This window comes from Loxodonta africana, chromosome 6 (assembly GCF_030014295.1).
Source record: "Loxodonta africana isolate mLoxAfr1 chromosome 6, mLoxAfr1.hap2, whole genome shotgun sequence".
Taxonomy (NCBI): domain Eukaryota; kingdom Metazoa; phylum Chordata; class Mammalia; order Proboscidea; family Elephantidae; genus Loxodonta; species Loxodonta africana.
The window spans coordinates 27631438-27651472 of record NC_087347.1 but is presented as its reverse complement, the minus strand read 5'-3'; the positions used below and the strand labels follow the sequence as shown (position 1 = coordinate 27651472).

At 50.0% G+C, this 20035-nt stretch overlaps 2 protein-coding genes across 7 annotated transcripts in view; one reads left to right on the top strand and one right to left on the bottom strand.

Annotated features, from left to right (window-relative positions):
- Nucleotides 1–6270, top strand: part of PLCD4 (phospholipase C delta 4) — a 26407-nt gene extending 20137 nt beyond the window's left edge. Inside the window, exons 10-16 of the mRNA XM_003405901.4 lie at nucleotides 2436–2603; nucleotides 3837–3993; nucleotides 4327–4443; nucleotides 4685–4857; nucleotides 5444–5579; nucleotides 5935–6084; nucleotides 6164–6270. Of these exons, the coding sequence (XP_003405949.1) occupies nucleotides 2436–2603; nucleotides 3837–3993; nucleotides 4327–4443; nucleotides 4685–4857; nucleotides 5444–5579; nucleotides 5935–6084; nucleotides 6164–6270 (1008 nt within the window). The remainder of the gene's footprint in view (nucleotides 1–2435; nucleotides 2604–3836; nucleotides 3994–4326; nucleotides 4444–4684; nucleotides 4858–5443; nucleotides 5580–5934; nucleotides 6085–6163) is intronic.
- ZNF142 (zinc finger protein 142) overlaps nucleotides 6083–20035 on the bottom strand; it is a 20268-nt gene continuing 6315 nt past the window's right edge. For 4 of the 6 annotated variants that reach the window (XM_023541503.2, XM_010601999.3, XM_064286668.1 and 1 more), the window contains 7 exons: nucleotides 18799–19398; nucleotides 17595–17759; nucleotides 15835–16659; nucleotides 13926–14103; nucleotides 10275–13188; nucleotides 9533–9638; nucleotides 6083–8600 (listed from right to left, as the gene is read on the bottom strand). In XM_023541503.2, the coding sequence (XP_023397271.1) occupies nucleotides 8131–8600; nucleotides 9533–9638; nucleotides 10275–13188; nucleotides 13926–14103; nucleotides 15835–16659; nucleotides 17595–17759; nucleotides 18799–19398 (5258 nt within the window). In that variant the 3' untranslated portion in view covers nucleotides 6083–8130. The remainder of the gene's footprint in view (nucleotides 8601–9532; nucleotides 9639–10274; nucleotides 13189–13925; nucleotides 14104–15834; nucleotides 16660–17594; nucleotides 17760–18798; nucleotides 19399–20035) is intronic. The other 2 variants (XM_023541522.2, XM_064286669.1) reach the window with 2 other exon arrangements.

Below are 20035 nucleotides of genomic sequence, written 5' to 3'. Positions count from 1 at the left end.
GTGGCCAATGGTTTGGCTGGATGGTCAGGGACTTGGAAGGAACATGACTGGAAAATTGGAGACAAGGAGGTATGGGGAAGAGATATGTGGATATACATCTCTGAGTGGGCCAAAGAAGTGAAGATATTTGTGTCTTTTGTGAATGCTCACCGAAGGATGACCTTGACAGAGGAGGATTTTAACAACCAAGTAGATAGGATGACATGTTCTGTGGAAACCAGTTATCCTTTTTCCCCAGCCACTGCCATCATTGCCCAGTGCACTCACAAATAAAGTGGCCATGGTGGCAGGGATGGCGGTTATGCATGGGCTCTGCAACACGGTCTTCCACTCCTCAAGGTCAGCTTGACTACAACCACTGCTGAGTGCCCAATCTAACAGCAGCAGAGACCAACACTAAGTCCCGCATATGGCACCCTCCCTCGAGGTGGCAGGCTGATTACACTGGATCGCTTTCATCATGGAAAATGCAACGTTTTGTTCTCACTGGAATAGACACTTACTCTGGATACAGATTTGCTTTCCTTGTACACAATGCTTCTACCAAAACTACCATTTCTGGACTTACAAAATTCCTTATCCACCATCATGGTATCCCACTCAGCATCACACTGGATTAAGGGACTCACTTCACAGCAAATGAAGTGTAGCAATGGGCCCATGCTCATGGAATTCACTGGTTGTACCATGTTCCCCATCATCCTGAAGCAACTAGCTTGATGTAATGATGGAATGGCCTTCTAATGACACAATTATGGTGCCAGCTAGGTGGCAATACATTGCAGGGTTGGGGCAATGCTTTCCAGGAGGCTGTATATGCTCTAAGCCAGCATCCAGTATATGATACTGTTTCTCCCAAAGCCAGGAATCAGAAGTCCAGGAATTAAGGGGTGGGAATGGGAGTGGTACAACTCACTATCACCCCTAGTGACCCACTTGCAAAATATTTGCTTCCTGTACCCACAACCTATGCTCTGTGGTCTAGAGATCTTAGTTCCAAAGGAAGGAATGCTCCCACCAGGACACAAAACATTGATCCCATTGAACTGAAAGAATGCCACCCAACCACTTTGAGCTCCCCATGCCTCTGGGTCATCAGGCAAAGGATGGGTTAACTGTATTGGCTGGTATGATTGGTTCTGGTTACCAAGGGAAAAATTGAATTGCTGTTAGATAATGGAGGTAAGGAAAAGTGTCTGAAATACACAGGATCACTTAGGATGTCTCTTAGTACTATCATGCCCTGTGGTTAAAGTCAATGGAAAAATACAGCAACCCAATTCTGACATGATTACTGATAGTGCAGATCATTCAGGAATGAAGGTTGGGGTCACCTCACCAGGCAAGAACCACAGCTAGCTGAGGCATTTGCTGAGGGCAAAGGGAATATGGAATGGGTGGTAGAAGCTATTTCTAAATACCAGCTACAACCATATGACCAGTTGCAGGAAAGAGGACTGTAATTGTTATTATTTCTTCCTTTTATGTGTGCATCAAATATTTTTGTTTTCTTCACTTATAAGATGTAAACAGGGCTAGTGTGTTTTCAGTTGTACATGTGTTAGTTGCATCATGTTAGGCACAATTATGACTTTATAATTGTCTTTATTTAGAGATTATGTATGGTTTAAGGAGTCATGTATAGGTGCCAAGTTGACAAAGTATGGACTGTGATGATTAAGTTTAGGTGTCAACTTTGCTGGGCCATGATTCTCAGTAGTTTGACAGTTATATAATGATGTAATGATTAGATCTGATGTAATCACCTCCATGATGAGATCTGCTATGAGATGCCAATCAGTTGAAAGGGATTTTCCTTGGGGGTGTGGCCTGCATCCAACATATATGGACTTTCTGGCAAAACTCGCTGGCTTTTGTTCACTCTGGATCCTGCATGCTTCTTGTCATCATCTGGCCTCTGGTTCTTGGAACTTTAGCCAGCTGCCTGCCATCTTACCTCCTGATCCTGGATTCATCAGCCTTTACAGTCCATGACCCAGCAATCTGCTCTCTGACCGGCTGATCTTGGGTTCTTCAGCCCCTGCAGCTATGTGAGTCAGGAGAAGCCTCCAGCCTGATACCTGACCCATGGACTTGGGACTTTCCAGCCTCTACAACCGTGTGAGCCATTTCCTTGACATAAATCTCTCTCTCTGTGAGGTATTTATATATATACACCTCACTGCTTTTGCTCCTCTAGAGAACCCAGTCTAAGATAGGAGTCTTTATTTTTCCATATGGATAGAAATGTTCAAGTTTGCAATAGGGGAATCCCTACTGTATGTATCAAGCAGCCAATTTTCTTGTGGAAACTTCTGACCATCAATTACTTCCTCAGTCTTTGAGGTGGTTCTGTGACAGCAGTGGGATCAGCATGATCCCCAGGGGGGTCCCAGAGCAGACAGGTAGACAGACCCCTTCATTTTTCCACCTAGGAGCTTCGAAGAAAGATCCTGCTGAAGGGAAAGAAGTCAAGGACACTTGAAGAGGATCTTGAGGAAGAGGAGGAGGAACCAGAGCAGGAGCTGGAGCTAGAGGCCCAGTCCGAGCTTGAGCCTGAGCCCCAGGAGTTGAGCCCTCGGAGTAAGGACAAAAAGGAGAAGGTGAGCCAGGAGTGGTCTTTGTCTACTCTGGCATTTGAGCACCACAGCCTGAGGGCGCATATATGAAAAGAGACTACAGCCAGGCAGGGTAATTGTCCAGGGAGCAAAATGCCCTCTCCTTCCAATGAAAGAAGCATAAGAATGCATGCATGGCAACACTATATATTATACACTGTCATATGCAGATATATTGCAGTGGCTTCCCATCTTCCTTAGGCCATGAAATCTTTATTTTAGATGAAATTTATATGGAAGCTTAGTATACAAAATAGATCAATGCAGAGGCATCCTAGCCGGCCCTCTCCTGGGTCCCCCAGGTGACTCCTGAGACATCTTTGTACTTCTCAGTCTCCTTAAGGGCCAGTTTGAAAACCACTGATAAGTGGTGTGTGTATGTATGTACAACATATTGCTTGGGTAAGTAGGTGCTAGTGGAGTGATTCCTGTGGCCTCAACTAAAGTGAGCTTAGTTAGAGGAAGTTTCATGGGAAGTGTGAGTTTAAGAAAAGACCAGAAATAGCCAAAGGGGAGCAGGAAGGAGAGACAAGCTTTGAGTAGGGGGGAAATGAAGGCTCTGAGAAGGCTGTGTAGAGTGGGCCATCTTGTGGGGAAGAGAAGCAGAGGAGGAAGGGGTACCATTGGTGGATCCTCCAAGATCGGGTTTGAAGTCTGCGTTTCTCTCTCGTGTGCTTGCTTGGCTCAGCCAACGGACTTTTAGCTTATCCTGTTCTCTCTGTGGCCGTGGTGTCTAACCTGCTGTCATGTCCAGGAATGGAAATGGGAATTCAGGAGACGAATTCAAAGATATTACTCTGGGACCCTCACATCCTTCCTCTTAATTTGTTTTAAAAGAAGGATGATGACTCCTCTCTGTTTAAAATAATAATAAATTAAAAACCTGTTATCCAGGATCTAACACTGAGCAGACCCTCCAAGCCCAGAGGCTGAAACTGATCCTGTTAGCATAGGCAGACAATTTATTCCCATTCCCACCCCTAGGTTGTGACGTGCGCACTGTTTTGTCAGCCTACTTGTTGTAAGACTACAGCCCAGGCTCCTATCTCCAAGCCTGGGTCCCTTCTCTTGCCCAAGCAGGTGAGGTAAGAGAAAGAATGCAGTGGGGAGGCAGTGGGCAGAGGCTTAAGGTGGGTGGGGAAGTTTGAGTCTTAGTCATGACCTTCTTCCCTCAAATTGCTGAGGGTTCCTCTTCCTCTCCACTTTCTCCTTTTCCAGAAATCCAAGCCTATGTTGTGTCCGTCCCTCTCTGCCTTGGTTGTCTACTTGAAAAATGTCCCATTCCGCAACTTCACTCATTCGAGGGAGCACTACCGCTTCTATGAGATATCATCCTTCTCTGAAAATAAGGCCAAGAGCCTCGTCAAGGAAGCTGGTCAGGATCAAAAGATAGGGGGTAGAAAGGGAACTGGAATGGGGTCAGCCCTGACTTAGGGCAGGCAAGTGAATCCAAAAAGAAAGAGGGGACAAAGGGCTAAGGAGTGATGAGGTTGCTAGGAAGCTCCCCAGGGCAGGCAGTGGGAGGGCTATGAGTAGTGGGCTCAGGGCTCTAGGGGGAATAAAGCCTAGATGGAACAGAGTAGAAGCACCTTGAAGCTCTCTGGAGCCAGCCTCAGGAGATGGTGGGGAGAGAAGTGGGTGGGCAGGGTCCGTGGGGCCCGAGGAAGTTGGCCTCACTTCCACCTGTCTCTCCACATCCCATTTACAGGTAATGAGTTTGTGCGACACAACACCTGGCAGCTAAGCCGAGTGTATCCCAGTGGCTTGAGGACAGACTCTTCCAACTACAACCCCCAGGAACTCTGGAATGCAGGCTGCCAGATGGGTGAGGGGGCAAGCAGGGACTGGGAGGAGGAAACAGAGGAGCAGCAGATGGGAAGTAAGCGCCCTGCTGGCAGTTGGGCCAGGGAATTCTCCAAGACAAGTGCTAGGTTGAAAAAGATGCTATCTATGAAGATGTTCCCAGCAGGCACTCTTTCAGCCAATACTTGTGTTCTTAACTTCTCGAAAGAGGTGCTGGGAGGCTCCCCAAATGAATCCTTCCTCTTTTTTCCTGGGGCCCTCAGTGGCTATGAATGTGCAGACTGCAGGGCTGGAGATGGACATCTGCGATGGGCTCTTCCGCCAGAATGGTGGCTGTGGCTACGTGCTGAAGCCAGACTTCCTGTGTGACACCCAGAGTTCCTTCCACCCTGAGAGGCCCACCAGTCCTTTCAAGGCCCAAACCCTCTTAATCCAGGTATAATGGAAAGAGAAACTGGGTTAGCAGTGGCGGACAAAGTTGCTAGGCCTGACAGGAGTGTAATGGCTGAACAGTTTTTCGTGAGAGGCAGGATAGCATGATTGTTAAGAGCATGAACTTTAGAACCAGACTACCTAGGTCCAAACCAACTTCCTAGTTGTGTAATGTTGGGCAAGTTACTTAACCTCTCCATACCGCAGTCTTCTCACCTGCAAACTGAGGGTAATAATACTACCTACCTCACAGGGTTGCTATGAGGATTACTTAGTTAATATACATAAAATACATACAATGTGTGGTACACATTAAATGCTGTAAAAGGGGTTGCTATCACTAACATTTCAAATTTTCAAACCTTGTTACTACTTGGATGCATTTTAAATTGCAGATAGACTACTAAAAGAAATATATATATATATATATACGTATATATATGTATATGTCATGGAGGAATAGCCTTGCAAACCCAAAGCTATAGCACAAGGTCTTGTGTATCTTCCCTTTCCCTACCCCTGGGGTGTAAGAGCTGGAGCAGGGGCTGGGCTGAGCAGGAACTAGTGAGGTTCCAGAGCCCTGGTTGCAGGTGATCAGTGGTCAGCAACTGCCCAAACTGGACAACACCAAAGAAGGGTCTATTGTGGATCCACTGGTGAAAGTGGAGATCATTGGCGTTCGCCCAGACACAACCCGACAGGAGACCAGCTATGTGGAGAACAACGGTGAGAGGCTTGGCAATACTGGGGGAGGAAGTGGGAGCATGACCATTGTTTTCCTTCCATCCTGCCCTCCATTAAATATAGTCCATGTCACCACCTCTCCATGGGAGACAGTGTGGAGCAGTAGAAAGAATACGAGCTTGGATATCTTGGGTCTGAATATTGGCCCCTCACTTAAAAGCTCCAGTGACCTGGGCAAATTGCTTAACCAGTCTGAGCTTCTGTCTCCTCCTGTAAGATGCTGATTGCTATAAAGATAAAATGAGAGAACCAAGGAAAGTAACTCAGTATGGTGCCTGGCATAAAGAAGAAAGCTAATAATGTCTCTCCCTTCTTTCCCTTCTACTCACCACCTCAGGTTTTAATCCATACTGGGGGCAGACATTATGCTTCCGGGTCCTGGTGCCTGAACTCGCCCTGGTGCGTTTTGTGGTAGAGGATTATGACTGGAAATCCCGAAATGACTTGATTGGTCAGTACACCCTGCCTTGGACCTGCATGCAACAAGGTGAGCCAGCTTTCTGAGCCCTGGTCAATAACCCCAACTCTGGCCACCTTCCTAACGCTGCTTTCCTGCCCCCTTCCAGGCTACCGCCACATACACCTGCTCTCCAGGGATGGTACCAGCCTCCACCCAGCTTCCATCTTTGTGCACATCTGCATCCAGGAAGAGCTAGAGGAGGCTGAAGCCTGAAGTGGGCACTTCATGTGGAGGGTGTGCACTGGCTTTAGATGGCGAGGAAAACGTGGAAGGATGTGCCAGAGATCAAACAGAGGTGGTGAAAACCAAGCTTTGGATTGTGCATCATTCTAGTTACGAAATTACTTCCCCCAAGCAAATCTAGGGCTTGCTTTTACATCTTTCTCTTTCCTTTTCACAGTCCATTGGCATCTTTCCTGCCCTTTTTCTTTCTCTATACTGGAGTTCTCTCCTTCCTGTTGCTGTAGCTCAAACCCTTACCTGGATCTAGGACTAATCTTTCCCATGAACCCTGGCTCAAAAGTAGACTGCAACTAGAAATCCACAGAGGGGCCTGGGGCTGAGAAACCGAAAGAGGTATTATCCCTTTCACCTCTAACTTCCTCAAGCCCAGAGCCAAGGGAAGAATGAATCAAGGCTCAAGGCTCCCCAAGCAAAGGTTGGGGAAGAAGAGCTGACCACACTACACCAAGAACTCTCGAGAACACTGCGCAGCCCTCAGAGTCCCCACTGGACTGTTCCTCCCCAGCCCAACCTGTATAAACAGAGCTTCTCCCCACAGTTTGGCTTGGGTATGGTCTTATTGTTGGACAAGGGGGAGGTACAAGGGTTATAGGACATCTGGGTAGACAGGTGGGTCTACCCCTTCACGTGCTACATAGGAAGGGCACAGAAGTAAGGCTTCTAAGGAGCAGGGCAAAAGGAGGAGACAAAGGGTTATGTAGCTCAGCCCTCCTGCAGTTTGCCCAGGATAGTCCTGGGTTGTCTGTTGTCCCAGCCTAATAAGTTTTCCAAGTGTCTCAGTTTAGAAGGAGCCCTGGTGGTACAGTGGTTAAGCACTAAGCTGCTAACCAAAAGGTCAGTACTTTGAACCCACCAGCCAATGCATGGGAGAAAGACAGGGGGAATCTGCTTCTGTAAAGATTACAGCCTTGGAAACCCTATGGGGGCAATTCTGCTCTGTCCTACAGGATCACTATGAGTTGGAGTTGACTCGAAGGCAATGGGGAACAGAACAGGTTCCAGTTTAGATGGTGAATTATATAGTCATTGTGAGGCAATTAGAGTTCTGGAATAGAGATTTACCTCTCCAATCATCTGCTTCTCACACTCTCCTCATGTCTTCACTCCTCGGTACAGTTGCTGAGCCAGTCCAAGGACTGATGGTGAGCTAAAGCTGTTTCTTAGAGGAGACTCAGTGAGCAGCAGCCCTCCCTCGACAGGTAGACTAAGGGCTCAGAAGTAGGGAGCAGGGCCAGGGCCTCGACAGGCTCAAGGACAGAGAGAAGGCAGATCCTCCTGGGCCTGTTTCAGAATCAATCATCGAGTGAAGATGGAAGGAGAAAAAGGAGAAGCGGAGGCTGAGAGGTGGTAGGGCAGACTGAGATGACAGCCTAGAAATGTTGGCAGAAATCTGGACACGTCTCTAAGCCAGTAATCATTCTGTTTAACATGCTTTACAGAGCGTTAGGCACACCAGCACATGCGGTTAGATACAGCTGCTTTGAGGATGCTAAATGAAAACAGAACTTGACATTTTAAGAAAAGAGAAGAACAGAGTGGGTAAAACCAGGATCTCATTGCCAAGGACTTCAGTGGAGCGGTGGAGAGGCAACTAGGAACTCGTGAGTTAAAAACACTGAGTGCCTCGACAAGAAATCAGCGTCGCAGTCCAGGTCTGTCTTTGATATAGCTGTCAATCCCCAAGTACTACTCCAGTCTCCCCGGAGGGTTCCAGCCTCCCTGAAGCCCGAAGCCAGCCCTTGGTAGGCCCCGAGCCCCTCAGGCCAGCTCTGGTTCCGGCTGGCACGCTGCGGACCGCGCCCTCTTCCTGGCTGGGAGGCGGGCGGGCCCTCAGCCCTCAGGTCCGGCGGGGAGGGCAGCGGGGGCGGGCGGGCCGGGCTCCTCCAACTGCACGTCATGCAGGTGCACTGTCGGGGTGCTGGGGTCCTTGCCCACGCCCTGGCTGGGGTCGGCCTGGTCCGGGTGGTGCCTGCGCACATGCTTGACCACCTGGAATTTCTGCTTGGCCTTGTAGCTGCAGAGGCGGCAGAAAAAGGGGTGGCGGTCGGTGTGAGTGAGGGCGTGGTGGCGCAGGCCGGCGGCCCAGCGGAAAGCACGGTGGCACACGTTGCACACGTAGGGTTTGGCCTCGCTGTGCTTGCGGAGGTGGGTGCGCAGCAGGAAGCGCGTCTTGAAGGCCTTGCCACACTGCTCACACATGAAGGCCCGGGCTTCCCGGTGCCGCGTCTCCCGGTGCACACGCAGTGCGTCAGCCCGATTGGTGCAGTACTCACACTCGGGACACTGGTATGGCTTCAGTCCTGTAGGGCAGGGCAAGGACAGGAGAAGGAGGATTAGTGGCAGAGTAGCCTCACATCACCACTGAAGGGGAGTGAACAAGGTTCAAAGGACCATAGGGTCACTGTGATCCTGAGACATAAGGACCAAACAACAAGCTGACTAATGACCATATCTTTGGAATGTTCCAGTTCTGTCTGACACTTGTGTACCCTTCCTCCCAGATAGCCCCTTTTATACAGTGAGTGTTCAATGGATGCTGATGACTAACTAGACCCCTAAGTAGCCACCTGATAGCAAATACTCAAATACGGTAGGCTTGCCAAACCAGAAATTCCAACTCCCTTTTGGTCACAGGCCACTCACGGATTTGAGAATCCGTTTAAAAACAACTCCTCGTTCAACTCAAGAAGTAAAAGAAAATGTTTATGAGGGAAGGGGCAAATGTTAGAGAAACGGCACTGACAGAAGCAGAGGGTCTTGAAACGCATCTGGTCAGTTCCCTCACAGGAGGGACCATATGCAGTGATCATAGGCACGCAATCGTTAACCCTTCTCTGTGGACCCACAGTTATCGATTCCACACTCGGGAGAAGAAACGGAAGAGGTAGAACAGGAGAACCATCTGGTTTCTCCTCCTTACTCAAGATAGTTCCATCATATCCATGAAGGAGCCAAGTAGACCTGCCCTCCGTCGCTTGGCTGGGGGTTCTCAACTGGGGTGGACGACTTTGTACCAGTACACATGCCCAGGTTCTCAGGTTCACCCCTCTTCTGAAAGGTCTTCAGTGGGGTGGGGAGCCATCCTGGTACAGACTCCCCAGCCCACTCCCTACCCTCAATATGAAATTGATGTTGGCACTGAATTTGAGCAAGGACACATGCTGCCTCAGGGTGGCTGAGTATATCAGGGGCGGGGAAACCCCTTCTGACTGTCAAAACCACGAAGACTCACCTGTGTGCTTAGTCATGTGGTATTTGAGCTGATTGACCCACTTGCACTTGTAGCCACAGTCAGGACACAGGTACTTTCGCTCCTCCTTGTGGATGCGCATATGGTACTGGAGGAGGGCAGAAGCAGAGAATATACCCAGGTGATCTGGGAGTAGGGGCCAGCAGGTGGGAAGCTGCTGGCAGATAACCCTGTTCCCTGCTCCCATCCTATGCATACTCCCATTACCAGGTCTCCCAGTCTGGTTGTTTGACATCAACCTGACTCATTCCGTCTCCTCCTGGATCTGCCCTGACCTGAGTCTGAATCTCAGCTATGCCACTTACTAGCTGCGTCACTGGGTAACCTAATCCATAATTCCCAGTTTACTAATCTGTAAAATGGGGAATGGTAAAAGTATCTATATCTCATTATTTTTAAGAGGATTAAGATTACAGTGCCTAGCATACAACAAGTGCTCAGTAAACGTTAACCATTATTGTTATGCAGATTACCCTCAATCTATTACACCCTTTATCACTTGTCAAGTACCTATTATGGAATTTTATCTTTGTAACAACCCTATGAAGTCGGTTAAGTATTACCCCTTTTTTACAGATAAGGAATCTGAGGCTTGGAGAAATGAAAGAACTTGCCCATGGTCACAGAGCTAGTATCTGAAAAAACCAGGATTAGAGAAACCAGGAAGTTTAACTCCAGGAGCAGCATTCCCTCCCCTCCTGCCCCCCATGGCCCCTGACCTTACCTTGAGGCGAGAGGGATCAGCACAGGCATAGGGGCAGAGGTGACAGCGGTAAGGCTTTTCCCCTGTGTGGATGCGGCTATGCCAGGTAATCTTCTGCCGGTTCTTGGTGCTGTAAGCACAGTCGGTACACTTGTAGAGCCGGGTGCCCCCGTGCCCCTTCACATGGTGATCTAACACCAGCTGATGGCGGCATGCAAAGTCACAAAAGGGGCAGCGCAGAGGGGGCTGGCTAGCATCCCCATCCACATCTGAGGCTGCCACTGAAGTCTCCTCATGCTGCTCCAGGTAGTGCTTCACCAGGCCCACCCGCTCCCGGGCAGCAAAGTCACAGAGCTGACAGCGGTGGCTGAAATGCTGCTGCCTCCGGTGCTCATCCAGTGCTGGCCGGCTGGGGAAGGCCTCCCGACAGGCCACACACTCCAGCCGTGGGTGCTGCTTACGGGTGTGTCCTCGCAGGCTGGCAGGGCTGGGGCATAGCAGCCCACAGCGGGAACAATGCAGGGGGCCCTCGGTAGCTTCTGTGGGAGAGCCTGGGGTTGGGGGTGTGGGCTCGGGGTGCCGGCGCAGAGCATGCTGCTTGAGTGCTGTCTCTGAGCTGAACTGGGCCTCGCACTGAGGGCAGGCAAAGGCTGGGGTGCCCTGGTGGCAGCTGTTGACATGGCGCGTGATGTCATGGCGGAGATAGCCACTGTAGTCACAGAGTGGACAGAAGTGGGTGGGTGTTTTGTCATGTACCCTTAGTTGGTGTAAGCGTAGCTTCGAGTTGGTACCAAATGTCTGGGGACAGGAGCTGCACGGGATGCGGCCAACACCTGTGTGCCGGGACTGGTGAGCCTCCAACCGGTACCGCCTGGTGGTAGAAAAGTCGCAGAAAGGGCACTGATGTGGCTTTACCCCTTCATGCTTGAGCCGCCGGTGCTGCTGCAGACACCGGCTCTGCTTACAGGTGAAGCTGCAGTCCCCACACTGCAGGGGGGGCCGGGGGCCACGGGCTGGGCCTACAGTAGGATGCCTCCTCTTCTGGTGGAGCCGCAAGGTGGCAGCAGCAGGGGCGGTGAATGGGCAGAGGCCACAATGCAGCTCTCCGGACTTGAGGGGGCAGCCTCGGGCCTGGTGAGTCCGCAGAGCACGCTCCTGCTGGCAGCTAAAGGGGCAGGTGGGGCAGGAGAAGCGAGCCCCCTTCTGTCTTAGAACCAGAGCCGCATCCCCATCACCAGGCCTGGACTCTGTGCTCCCACTGTTCAGGGGAGCAGAGTCCCCATTGCTCATGGCGGACAGGACAGGCTGAGCCTGGGGGGCCTCTCGCTTCCCTCCCCCGCCACGTGACCCCCGGCAGCCTTCAGCTACATGAGAGGTAATGGAGGTGAGCCGAGAACAAAGGAACGCACATGAGCTGCAGTGAAACTTGCCCTGCTCAAAGTGGAACTTCTCAGGGGTCCCTGTGGGTAAGGTGTTCCCTGCAGGAGGGACTGGGGAGCCAGAGGCTGTCATAACAGCTTCCTCTATTTCTTTTGGCTTCCTGGGCAGCTCAGAAGGAGTACCTTTTGGAAATGTTAGCTCTATGTCTAATGGTTCCAGTGAGGGCTTCCCAGCTTTTGCATCCTCTGAGGCCTGAGTGTCCGTGGGCAGAGGGCTGGGTGAGTCTGGTCTGGGCAAGCCCTTGTTCTTTCTGAGCAGAACAGGGCACTTTTTCAGCAAGTGGGTGCTGAGGCCTCGCTGTTGCTTGAAGCTAGCCCCACATTCAGGGCACAGCAGGGGCTCTCGGCGGCCCTGGCACCCAGTCCTGGAGTGCAGACTCAGGGCCTTCTCCCGGCGGGTAATAAAAGGGCAGTGTGGGCAGCGGAAGGCCCGCCCCTCTCCTTGGATCACTACCATCTGCACCCGCCCCTCCAGCACCAGTGCCTCTGCCTGCTCTTTGTCCTGCCTCCTTAGGGCCTTCAATAATGACTCTGACTCAGGAAACTGGGGCAAGGGTGCTGTCTCAGCAGGTGGAGTTGCCTTGAAGATTCCCATCCAGCTGTTAAGAGGCTCCTCTGAGAATGGGGGATCTCTGGGGGGCTCAGGAACTGACTTCTCCAGAATGGACTCTTCTTCAGCACCTACGCCAGAAGGGCCAATGCCTTCAAAGCTGGATAGCTCTGTCAAAGTTCCATTTGGCCCTTCTAGTCCCAAGGGCCCTGAGGGACCCAGGGGCCTGAGCTCCACGGGGGCTGGCTCAGTCATCTCCTCAAGGCGTGGCTCAGCCACAGGTTCCAGCTCTACTCCCAGGGCCTCTAGGTGTAGTGTGCAGCCACCCTCATCTACCTCTGCTGGGCTGGGGCTGCCAACTAGGTCATCCCCCTGGGGTGCCTCATTGCCATCCTTTCTCCCAGCACCATCCTCCTCACTAGTCTTTGGTAGGGCCTGGCCCAAGCTGGGGTCCACTGCAGTCCCAGGGTCAGGGTCCAGCCCCTCAGGCTGGGCAGACAGCTGGTTTGAGGGCTCTGGGTCGTGTGAGGGCACTGGGCACTGCCTGGAGCCCTCTGGCTCCTGGCTAGCACAGCGGAGCTGCCAGACCTGGTCCCCAGGCACATAGCCGTGGGCCTTGCGCTTGTGGAAGAAGAGAGTGGTGTTGCTGAAGGTGCGGTAGTCACAGAGAGCACAGCAGAATTCACGGAGGCGGGTATGTTTGCAGTTCTCATGGCTCAGCAGGGCCTGCTTATGGCGGCTCTGATAGCTGCAGTAGCGGCAGGGATAGAGAGGGGCTGGTGTGCCAGGGTGGTGCTGGGAAGCCATGTGCTTCTGCAGCTCATACTTCCGCTTGCAGGCGAAGGCACACACCTCACACATCAGCGACTTGCCCTGGTGCCGCAGCTTATGGCTGTTCAGCTGGTCAGCCCGGTGGCAGCGATAGGAACACTGGTTGCACTGGTATCTGGCAAGAAGGGAAGAGGGGCAATCATAATAACAAGCCAGTCACAACAACTAACAGTCACAAATAAATACTTACCCTGGGCCAGGCTACCCTTAGTAGTACACGCATCATCTAACTGAATCCTCCTTCCTACTACCCCATGAAACAGGTATCTCTATTTTACAAGAGAGAAAACTAAGATGTCGAGAAGAAGTTATTAACTTGCCTAAGGTTACAAAGGAAGTGAGGGACAGAGGCAGGATTTGAACCCTGGCAGCATAGCTACGTGGCCTGTGTTCTAATCCCCACTCTAGATTGCTTCTTAAAGGAAAATAATCAAGAACCATAGACTTCTAAGGAGCTGACATTGCTGGAGTCCCACAGGGCAGTTCTGTGTCTAGTTCCCATTCTCCCATGAAGGAATGAACACTCTGGAGAAGCTCTCTAGCCAGCTGTGCTCACAGGTCAGAGGGGTACTGGACTAGATTTGGAAAGCACCACTTTCCCGGGACTGGACACTGAGAACTCAAGTGACACCTTAGTCTCTAGGCCTGTACTCCCTTCTCTGAGCCCAGAGAGCAATCACTGCACAGACTGGGCCACAGGCACAGAGGCCTACTGTAGATGATAGGAGAAAAGGTTTAGAAAGAGTCTCTCTGGGACTGAAGAGAAAAATGGGGCCAGGGGCTTGGAGCCAAGAGGAGCCTAGCTTGGCACAAGGTTCTTGGGATAGGGTGGAGGCATGTGTGTACTCATACCTGAGGTCCCCTGCATGTTTTCGCATGTGCACACTGAGGTAGTGCTTCCACTTGGTGACATAGCCACACTCGGTGCACATGTAATCCTTGGCGGTGGAGTGGGTCAGCATGTGCTTCGACAGGTAGCTCACGTCTCGGCACGTAAAGTCACACAGCTCACACTTGTGAGGCTTCTCGCCTTATGTGGGGGATGGGATGGGGATGAGGGGGGAGAACACCAGTCAAACACAGATCGAGTGAGCTGCCAGACCACCTTCCCCCACAAGCTTGCTCTGATGCCCAGCAGGAGCAGAGGCGTCAGGTGCTACCTGAGGTGCTAAAAGCATTATAATTTGCAAGGCTGCTCCACACCCCTCTCAGACCACTGCTCCCCTGACTCCTACACCAAGGAGGGTGGGAAGAAAGTAAAACTGAGCTTTGCAAACTGGTTTAATGTCTACTTTTTGATTTGTTACACAGCTTGTTGGCATTAACAGCCAGTTGCTCCACTTGACCCAATTCCTTCTAGTTTTCTGGAAATAGAAAGAAATTAGGCAAGAGAACACAGTGGCTAAGAACTCTGACTCTGGAATCTGATATAATAATGAAAATATTAACAGCCAACATTTATATAGTGCTGACCAGGTGGGTGCTTTTCTGAGCACTTCATAAAAATATTTCCTCTCATTGAACCCTCACAATATTCCTATGAGGTAGGTTCTATTATTACTTCCATTTTACAGATGAGAAAACTGAGGCACAGAGAGCTATAAAGTGGTGTTTCAAATCCCAGGTTATTCTTGTATGGCTTTGGGTAGGTCACTTAACCCCTCTAAGTCTCAGTTTCCCTGTCTCCAAAAAGGGGGCAACCAATATATTAGCTTCATACAGTTGTCCAGTGGGAACACAAGGACCGGCTACCAGTGTTCTGGTGAAGGCCTGGCACTAATGCTGGGGCATGTTCTTTCCGGGCCCCTGTCGACACTGCAACCCACCCAGCCCCTTTCTCTGGCAAGCAATGTGGTATTCTGGCTCTGAGACTAGATGGGTGGTCTTAGAACAGGTCATTTAACTTCACAGAGTTTGTTTTCTCATCTTTACCTGACTTCCTTACAAGCTTGTTATTATAGATTAAATGGGATGATGCATCCAAAAGAATCCTGTAAACTATAAAACCCTATATAGATGTAAAATTTTATGAAAGGCCTCCGAAACATGAGATTTTATGGCTAGAGCATGTTTACAAATAAGCTGCTCAAATGGAACAATGTCTTCATCCTAAGTTGCCTAAAAACTGTCCTCTCAAACCAAAGAATCTTTGATGAGATCTCTGATGTCCTGTCAGTCCACTGATGCTCACGCAGAGATCACAAGTGGGACAGTGCTGTGGCAGGAAGCTTGACTTGGTAGTCACCCATTGTTGGTAACCAATTCTGAGCTAAAACACCTACAACTTCTAGGTCACTGGAGGTTACCTTGTTTCAGTGTCATGGACACCCAAGCTATGGAAGGTCATACTTGTATAAATGGCTCCATCTCCTCATTCTGTCTCTCACAGTATGTCTTAAAACTTGAATTAAAAAGAAAGTATCTGTCCCTGGTCAGGGCATGTCCACTGTAACAGGCTAAGGATGACCAACCCAAACTAGGGGTAGACAATACAATAGTGTAATGGTTAGAGCACAGGGTCAGGAATCAGACTGCCTGGGTTCAAATCTTAGCTCAACCACTTCACTAGGTGAGTGATAGACTATTTAAAGCTCAATTGTAAAATCAGAATACCAGGCTTATCTCTAGGAATACTAGGTGAAGTAAGAAAATGTACGCAAAGCCTTCATGTGGTGTCTGATACATAGTAAAAGCTCACGTCAGCCATTATCATCATGAATGTTGTTACTCCTACTACAGTATAAGGACGTAAGCCACGCACCAGTATGCAGCAGCATGTGTCGGATGAGCACCCTCTTGTGGGCAGTGGCAAAGTTGCATTCAGGGCACTGGTGGATCTTCTCATGAGCATGCATCTTGCCCACGTGGTCCTGGTAGGCTACTGGGTTGAAGGTGGCGAAGGGGCAGAAGGTGCAGCGCAGCTCTTCACTGCCAGGGTGGCCCTGCTTCTTGTGCTTGCGGAACAGGTGCTTGTTGGAGCAGGCGAAGTCACAGTGGGGGCAGTGGAAGGCGTAATGGCTCTTGTGGTGGGCCTCCATGGCCTCAGCTGTGGCGAAGAGCATGGGGCATGAGTGATGGCGGCACTCCACAGCTCGCACCCCGTGGGCCTCCTTCAGGTGCTTTACAAAGGCCTTGCGATCGGGTGCTGCATAGCTGCAGCCCTCCTGAAAGCAACATAGGGTCAATGGCTCCGCTGCAGCCGCGGCTGTGTGGCTCTTGAGGTGCTCCTTAAGGGCCTGGCTGAGGTGGAACTCTTCACGGCAGACAGGACAAGCATAGGTGTCTGAGTAGAAGTTGGAAATGTCCTCGTGCATGCTGGCCATGTGGCGGTTGAGTGCATTCCTCTCCACGGCACTGTAGTGGCACAGTGGGCAGCGGTGGGCCTTCTCGCCCAGCTCCCGCAGCAGGTGGGTCTTCAGCTTGCTCTTACTGGTGAAGAACTTCTGGCAGTTGGGGCACTGGAGGCTGGGGTCTGGGAAGTGGAGATGCAGATGCTCCACCAGATGGGTCCGCTTCTTAAAGCAGCGCTTGCACTCTGGACACATGTGGGTCTTGAAGAGGGACTCAGTGCCAGAAGCCACCTCACCTGGAAGAGAAAGGAAAGGGCACAGGGCTCAAGGGAATAATCAGGGAAACAGTGTTGAGAGCCAGATTCTTCAATTAGGTCAGTGACTGGCCAAATAATAGAAGAACCACAATTTTCCCTGACACAAACATTATATTGCCTGTCTCTTTTCTACCCAGGAAACAAAAAAATAGGCTCTCAAATAAGAACTGAGATGAGAAAGTCAAATATTCAGAGAGCCAAAATCCCAGGCCTTGCTGTGGCCTGTTTCATTGGCTTCACCCAGCCACCCACTATTCCTGAGCCTTTGTTTAGAGCTGCTCAAAAGAACAATCTAGATGAAGCATTCCTGTTGTTCCTGGCCCATGTTCCACAGGGGTAAACAGAAGGACCAACGGGTTGTTTGGAAGGAAAATAGCCCCATAGAGAGTGAGTTGAAGAGAAGAAGGTAAAGGATTCTTACTCGTAAACACTGGCACACCGGGTTCTAGGTAACAGAGCTGTAATAAATACAATCAGATCTTTCCTATTCACCTGACACTAAATATGCTCCCTGTGGGATGGGTTTTAAATGTTCTATCTTGAAAAACTGGGAAGCAAAGATTCAGAAAAAAATCTGAGGGGACTCAATGCCAGACAAGACAGGCTGCTTGATCATCAATAACTACTGGCATCTGTATACTATAGATCCCCCTGACCACCCCGCACCCCTCCCAACAAAAGAGCTTTCTGCCTTAGGAAGACCAGCCCGGGAGAGCAAACTTTATTTATCCCTACCCTGTGTTACTAGAGTTATTGCCCATTTATCATTTTCCCACTAGAGATGTCAAAGTGGAATGGAAAGAAATGAAGGGTCTGAACCAAAGCTCAGACAACCCAAACCCGGAGCCACAGTGCCAGGCTCCCCACAGCCTCCTCCCCACCACCAAGAGCTGCTAGCCTAATGACACCATTACCTTCCAACTGCTGAGTCCCCAGGCCTTTTTCCAGGGCTTTCTGGGAGTCCTTCTCGGAGCCACTCTTTTCTTCTTCAGCTTCCTCCTCTTCAACTGACTTCTGCCCAGACAAAGGTGCACCTGCTTCCTCCGAAGGCTCTCCCTCTCCTGGGGGCAGTTTGGGTGCTGGAGACATACAAAACCTGATGAAGTCTATAGGACCCAATGACAGCAATGAATCCTTATTCTTCTCCACTTACTAGCTGGAATAATCACCCCCCTCCCAAGTTTGTATAAGGGAATCTGAGATTCTAAGTAAATAAATTTATTTCCACTCAAGACAGGTATAGAAAGATCAGGAGCTAAGCTGTCAGCAATGCTCCAGTCAAAAGCAAATCAAACCTTAAATAACATCAACCTCAGATCTCTTGAAGGTAAGAGGCTTTAGGTCACTGGGGGACTGAGAAGTAAGAATTGGTCAACTGTACTTCCTTGGCTCGGTGTGGGTAAATCTACCCTGATTCTCAAAGTATCCCACTGAGAAACCCAACTCAGCAATTCAAGGTCATCATAACTTGCCACCTCAAATCTACTCCTTCTATCCCCTTAACAGAGGCCTCAGCAAGGTAAAGATGTAAGGACTCTTCTCCAGAAAAAAGAAGTCTTTTCTTTGGGTACCAGAGCACAACTGAGTCATTACAAGCCAAGTTTTCTCATCAGAATCCTGGCTTCTCCTGGCCTGTTTTCTCTGTTTCTTCCTGCTCCTCTACTCACCCCATGCCTTTTTTTTCAAAAAGGAGGAAGGATCAGTGATGCACCACCCAACCCCAGGAAGATTTCTTTTTTAAGTAACCCAAGCCTCTTTTATCCCAATCCCATTTGCTCTAAATGGGAGTTTACAAGCTCTCTGCCACTGGCTATGGCCACTGATAGACATTTAAGTTTTGACCCTGGAAAGTTCTGAAATGGATCAGAAGAAAACACTGGTTAAATAACTTCAAGGCTATAGGGTAGCTGCAGCCAAATTTCACTCATTCTTCAGTATAAAGACTTGCCCTGCCCAGGCAAAGATACATTCTGCCCAGTCAACGATTTCTAGATGTCATCCAGTAACTCTGTCCTCCTGAGTCACTACTCTGGATTCCCTTGTACTCATCCACTGCTCTCTCCCAAAAGGGTGATTGTGCCTTCTAGGTTGGGGACTGCACGGCCCTTTGCCTCATACCTGGCAGCAGCTCCTGAGATGGAGGGCCCCGAATGGCAGAAAGTTCTCTCTGTGTCCCAGCCCCATGGCTTCGCTGGTGCTGCCGGAAGAGTCTGATGTTGGAGCCCATGAAGTTGCAATGGCTGCAGTGGAAAGGGTAATGAGCCTGCCGGTGCAGCTCCATGCCCTGCTGGCTCCCGAAGAGCAAGGGGCAGCCCCGGAAAGAACAGGGCACAGGAACCACTTTGTGAGTCTGCCTCAGGTGGTGCTGCAGACCCTTGCGATCTTCAGAGGAGAACACACAGCCAGACTCTGGGCAGAAGAAGGTGTCAGGAGTGCCTCGGTGAATCTTGAAGTGGCTCTTCAGGGCCTGGGGTTGGGCAAACTCCTGTCTACACACGGGACATGGCAGGGGGCTATCTGGTGGGCTCCGGCCCTGCAGAGGGCCAGGGAGGGTGAGGTTGCTAGGGGGTAGCTCTAGAGAACATGGGGAGCTAGACAGGCCCTGCACAGGCTGTATAAAGGCCTCAGGGCACTGGTGCAGGGCCAGCAGAGTGGGCTCTGCGAAGCTCTGCTCACAGCGCTCACAGAAGTACACTTCCACCACCTTTACCAGGACACCTGCAGGCAAGGACCAACAGAGAAAGGCACCATATCAGATGGGATGAGACTCACAGGTGTTAGCTACTAGTAGAAAATGTAGTGAATGTTTTAATATTCATGGAGTGGAGATGGGCTTTAAGTCTAGTTCTGCCACTTGGGCTGTAAGCCCCATAAAGTCCGGGACAGTCTATCTTGCACATGTGTTTGTATTCCCAGTATCTAGGACAATAAAAAAAAAAATACTTGGCATAAAATAGGTACTTAATAAATATTTTTTAAACGGATGAACCAAATCCAGAAAGTATTTTAAAAAGGTAATATATTTTGCCCAGGTAAAAATGGGAAACTTCCAAATGAAAATGACCCAATAAAGCTAAAAGACATATGACCAACTGGGGATGAGCTCAACACAAAAAAAATTGAGATAATTTGCAACACAAATGACAAAGTATCACTTTTAATTCTATGAAGAGCTTTATAAACCAATAAAAAAGATGAACACTACATAGAACATCAAAAGCCACCAACAGCCAATGCACAGAACACAACCAATAAAGACAAGACAGTCATCCTAATTATCAAAGAAATGCAAATCGAAGCAAGAAACCTCATTCTTCCCTCTGTTGGATCACTAGATTGGCGCCAATGTTGGCAA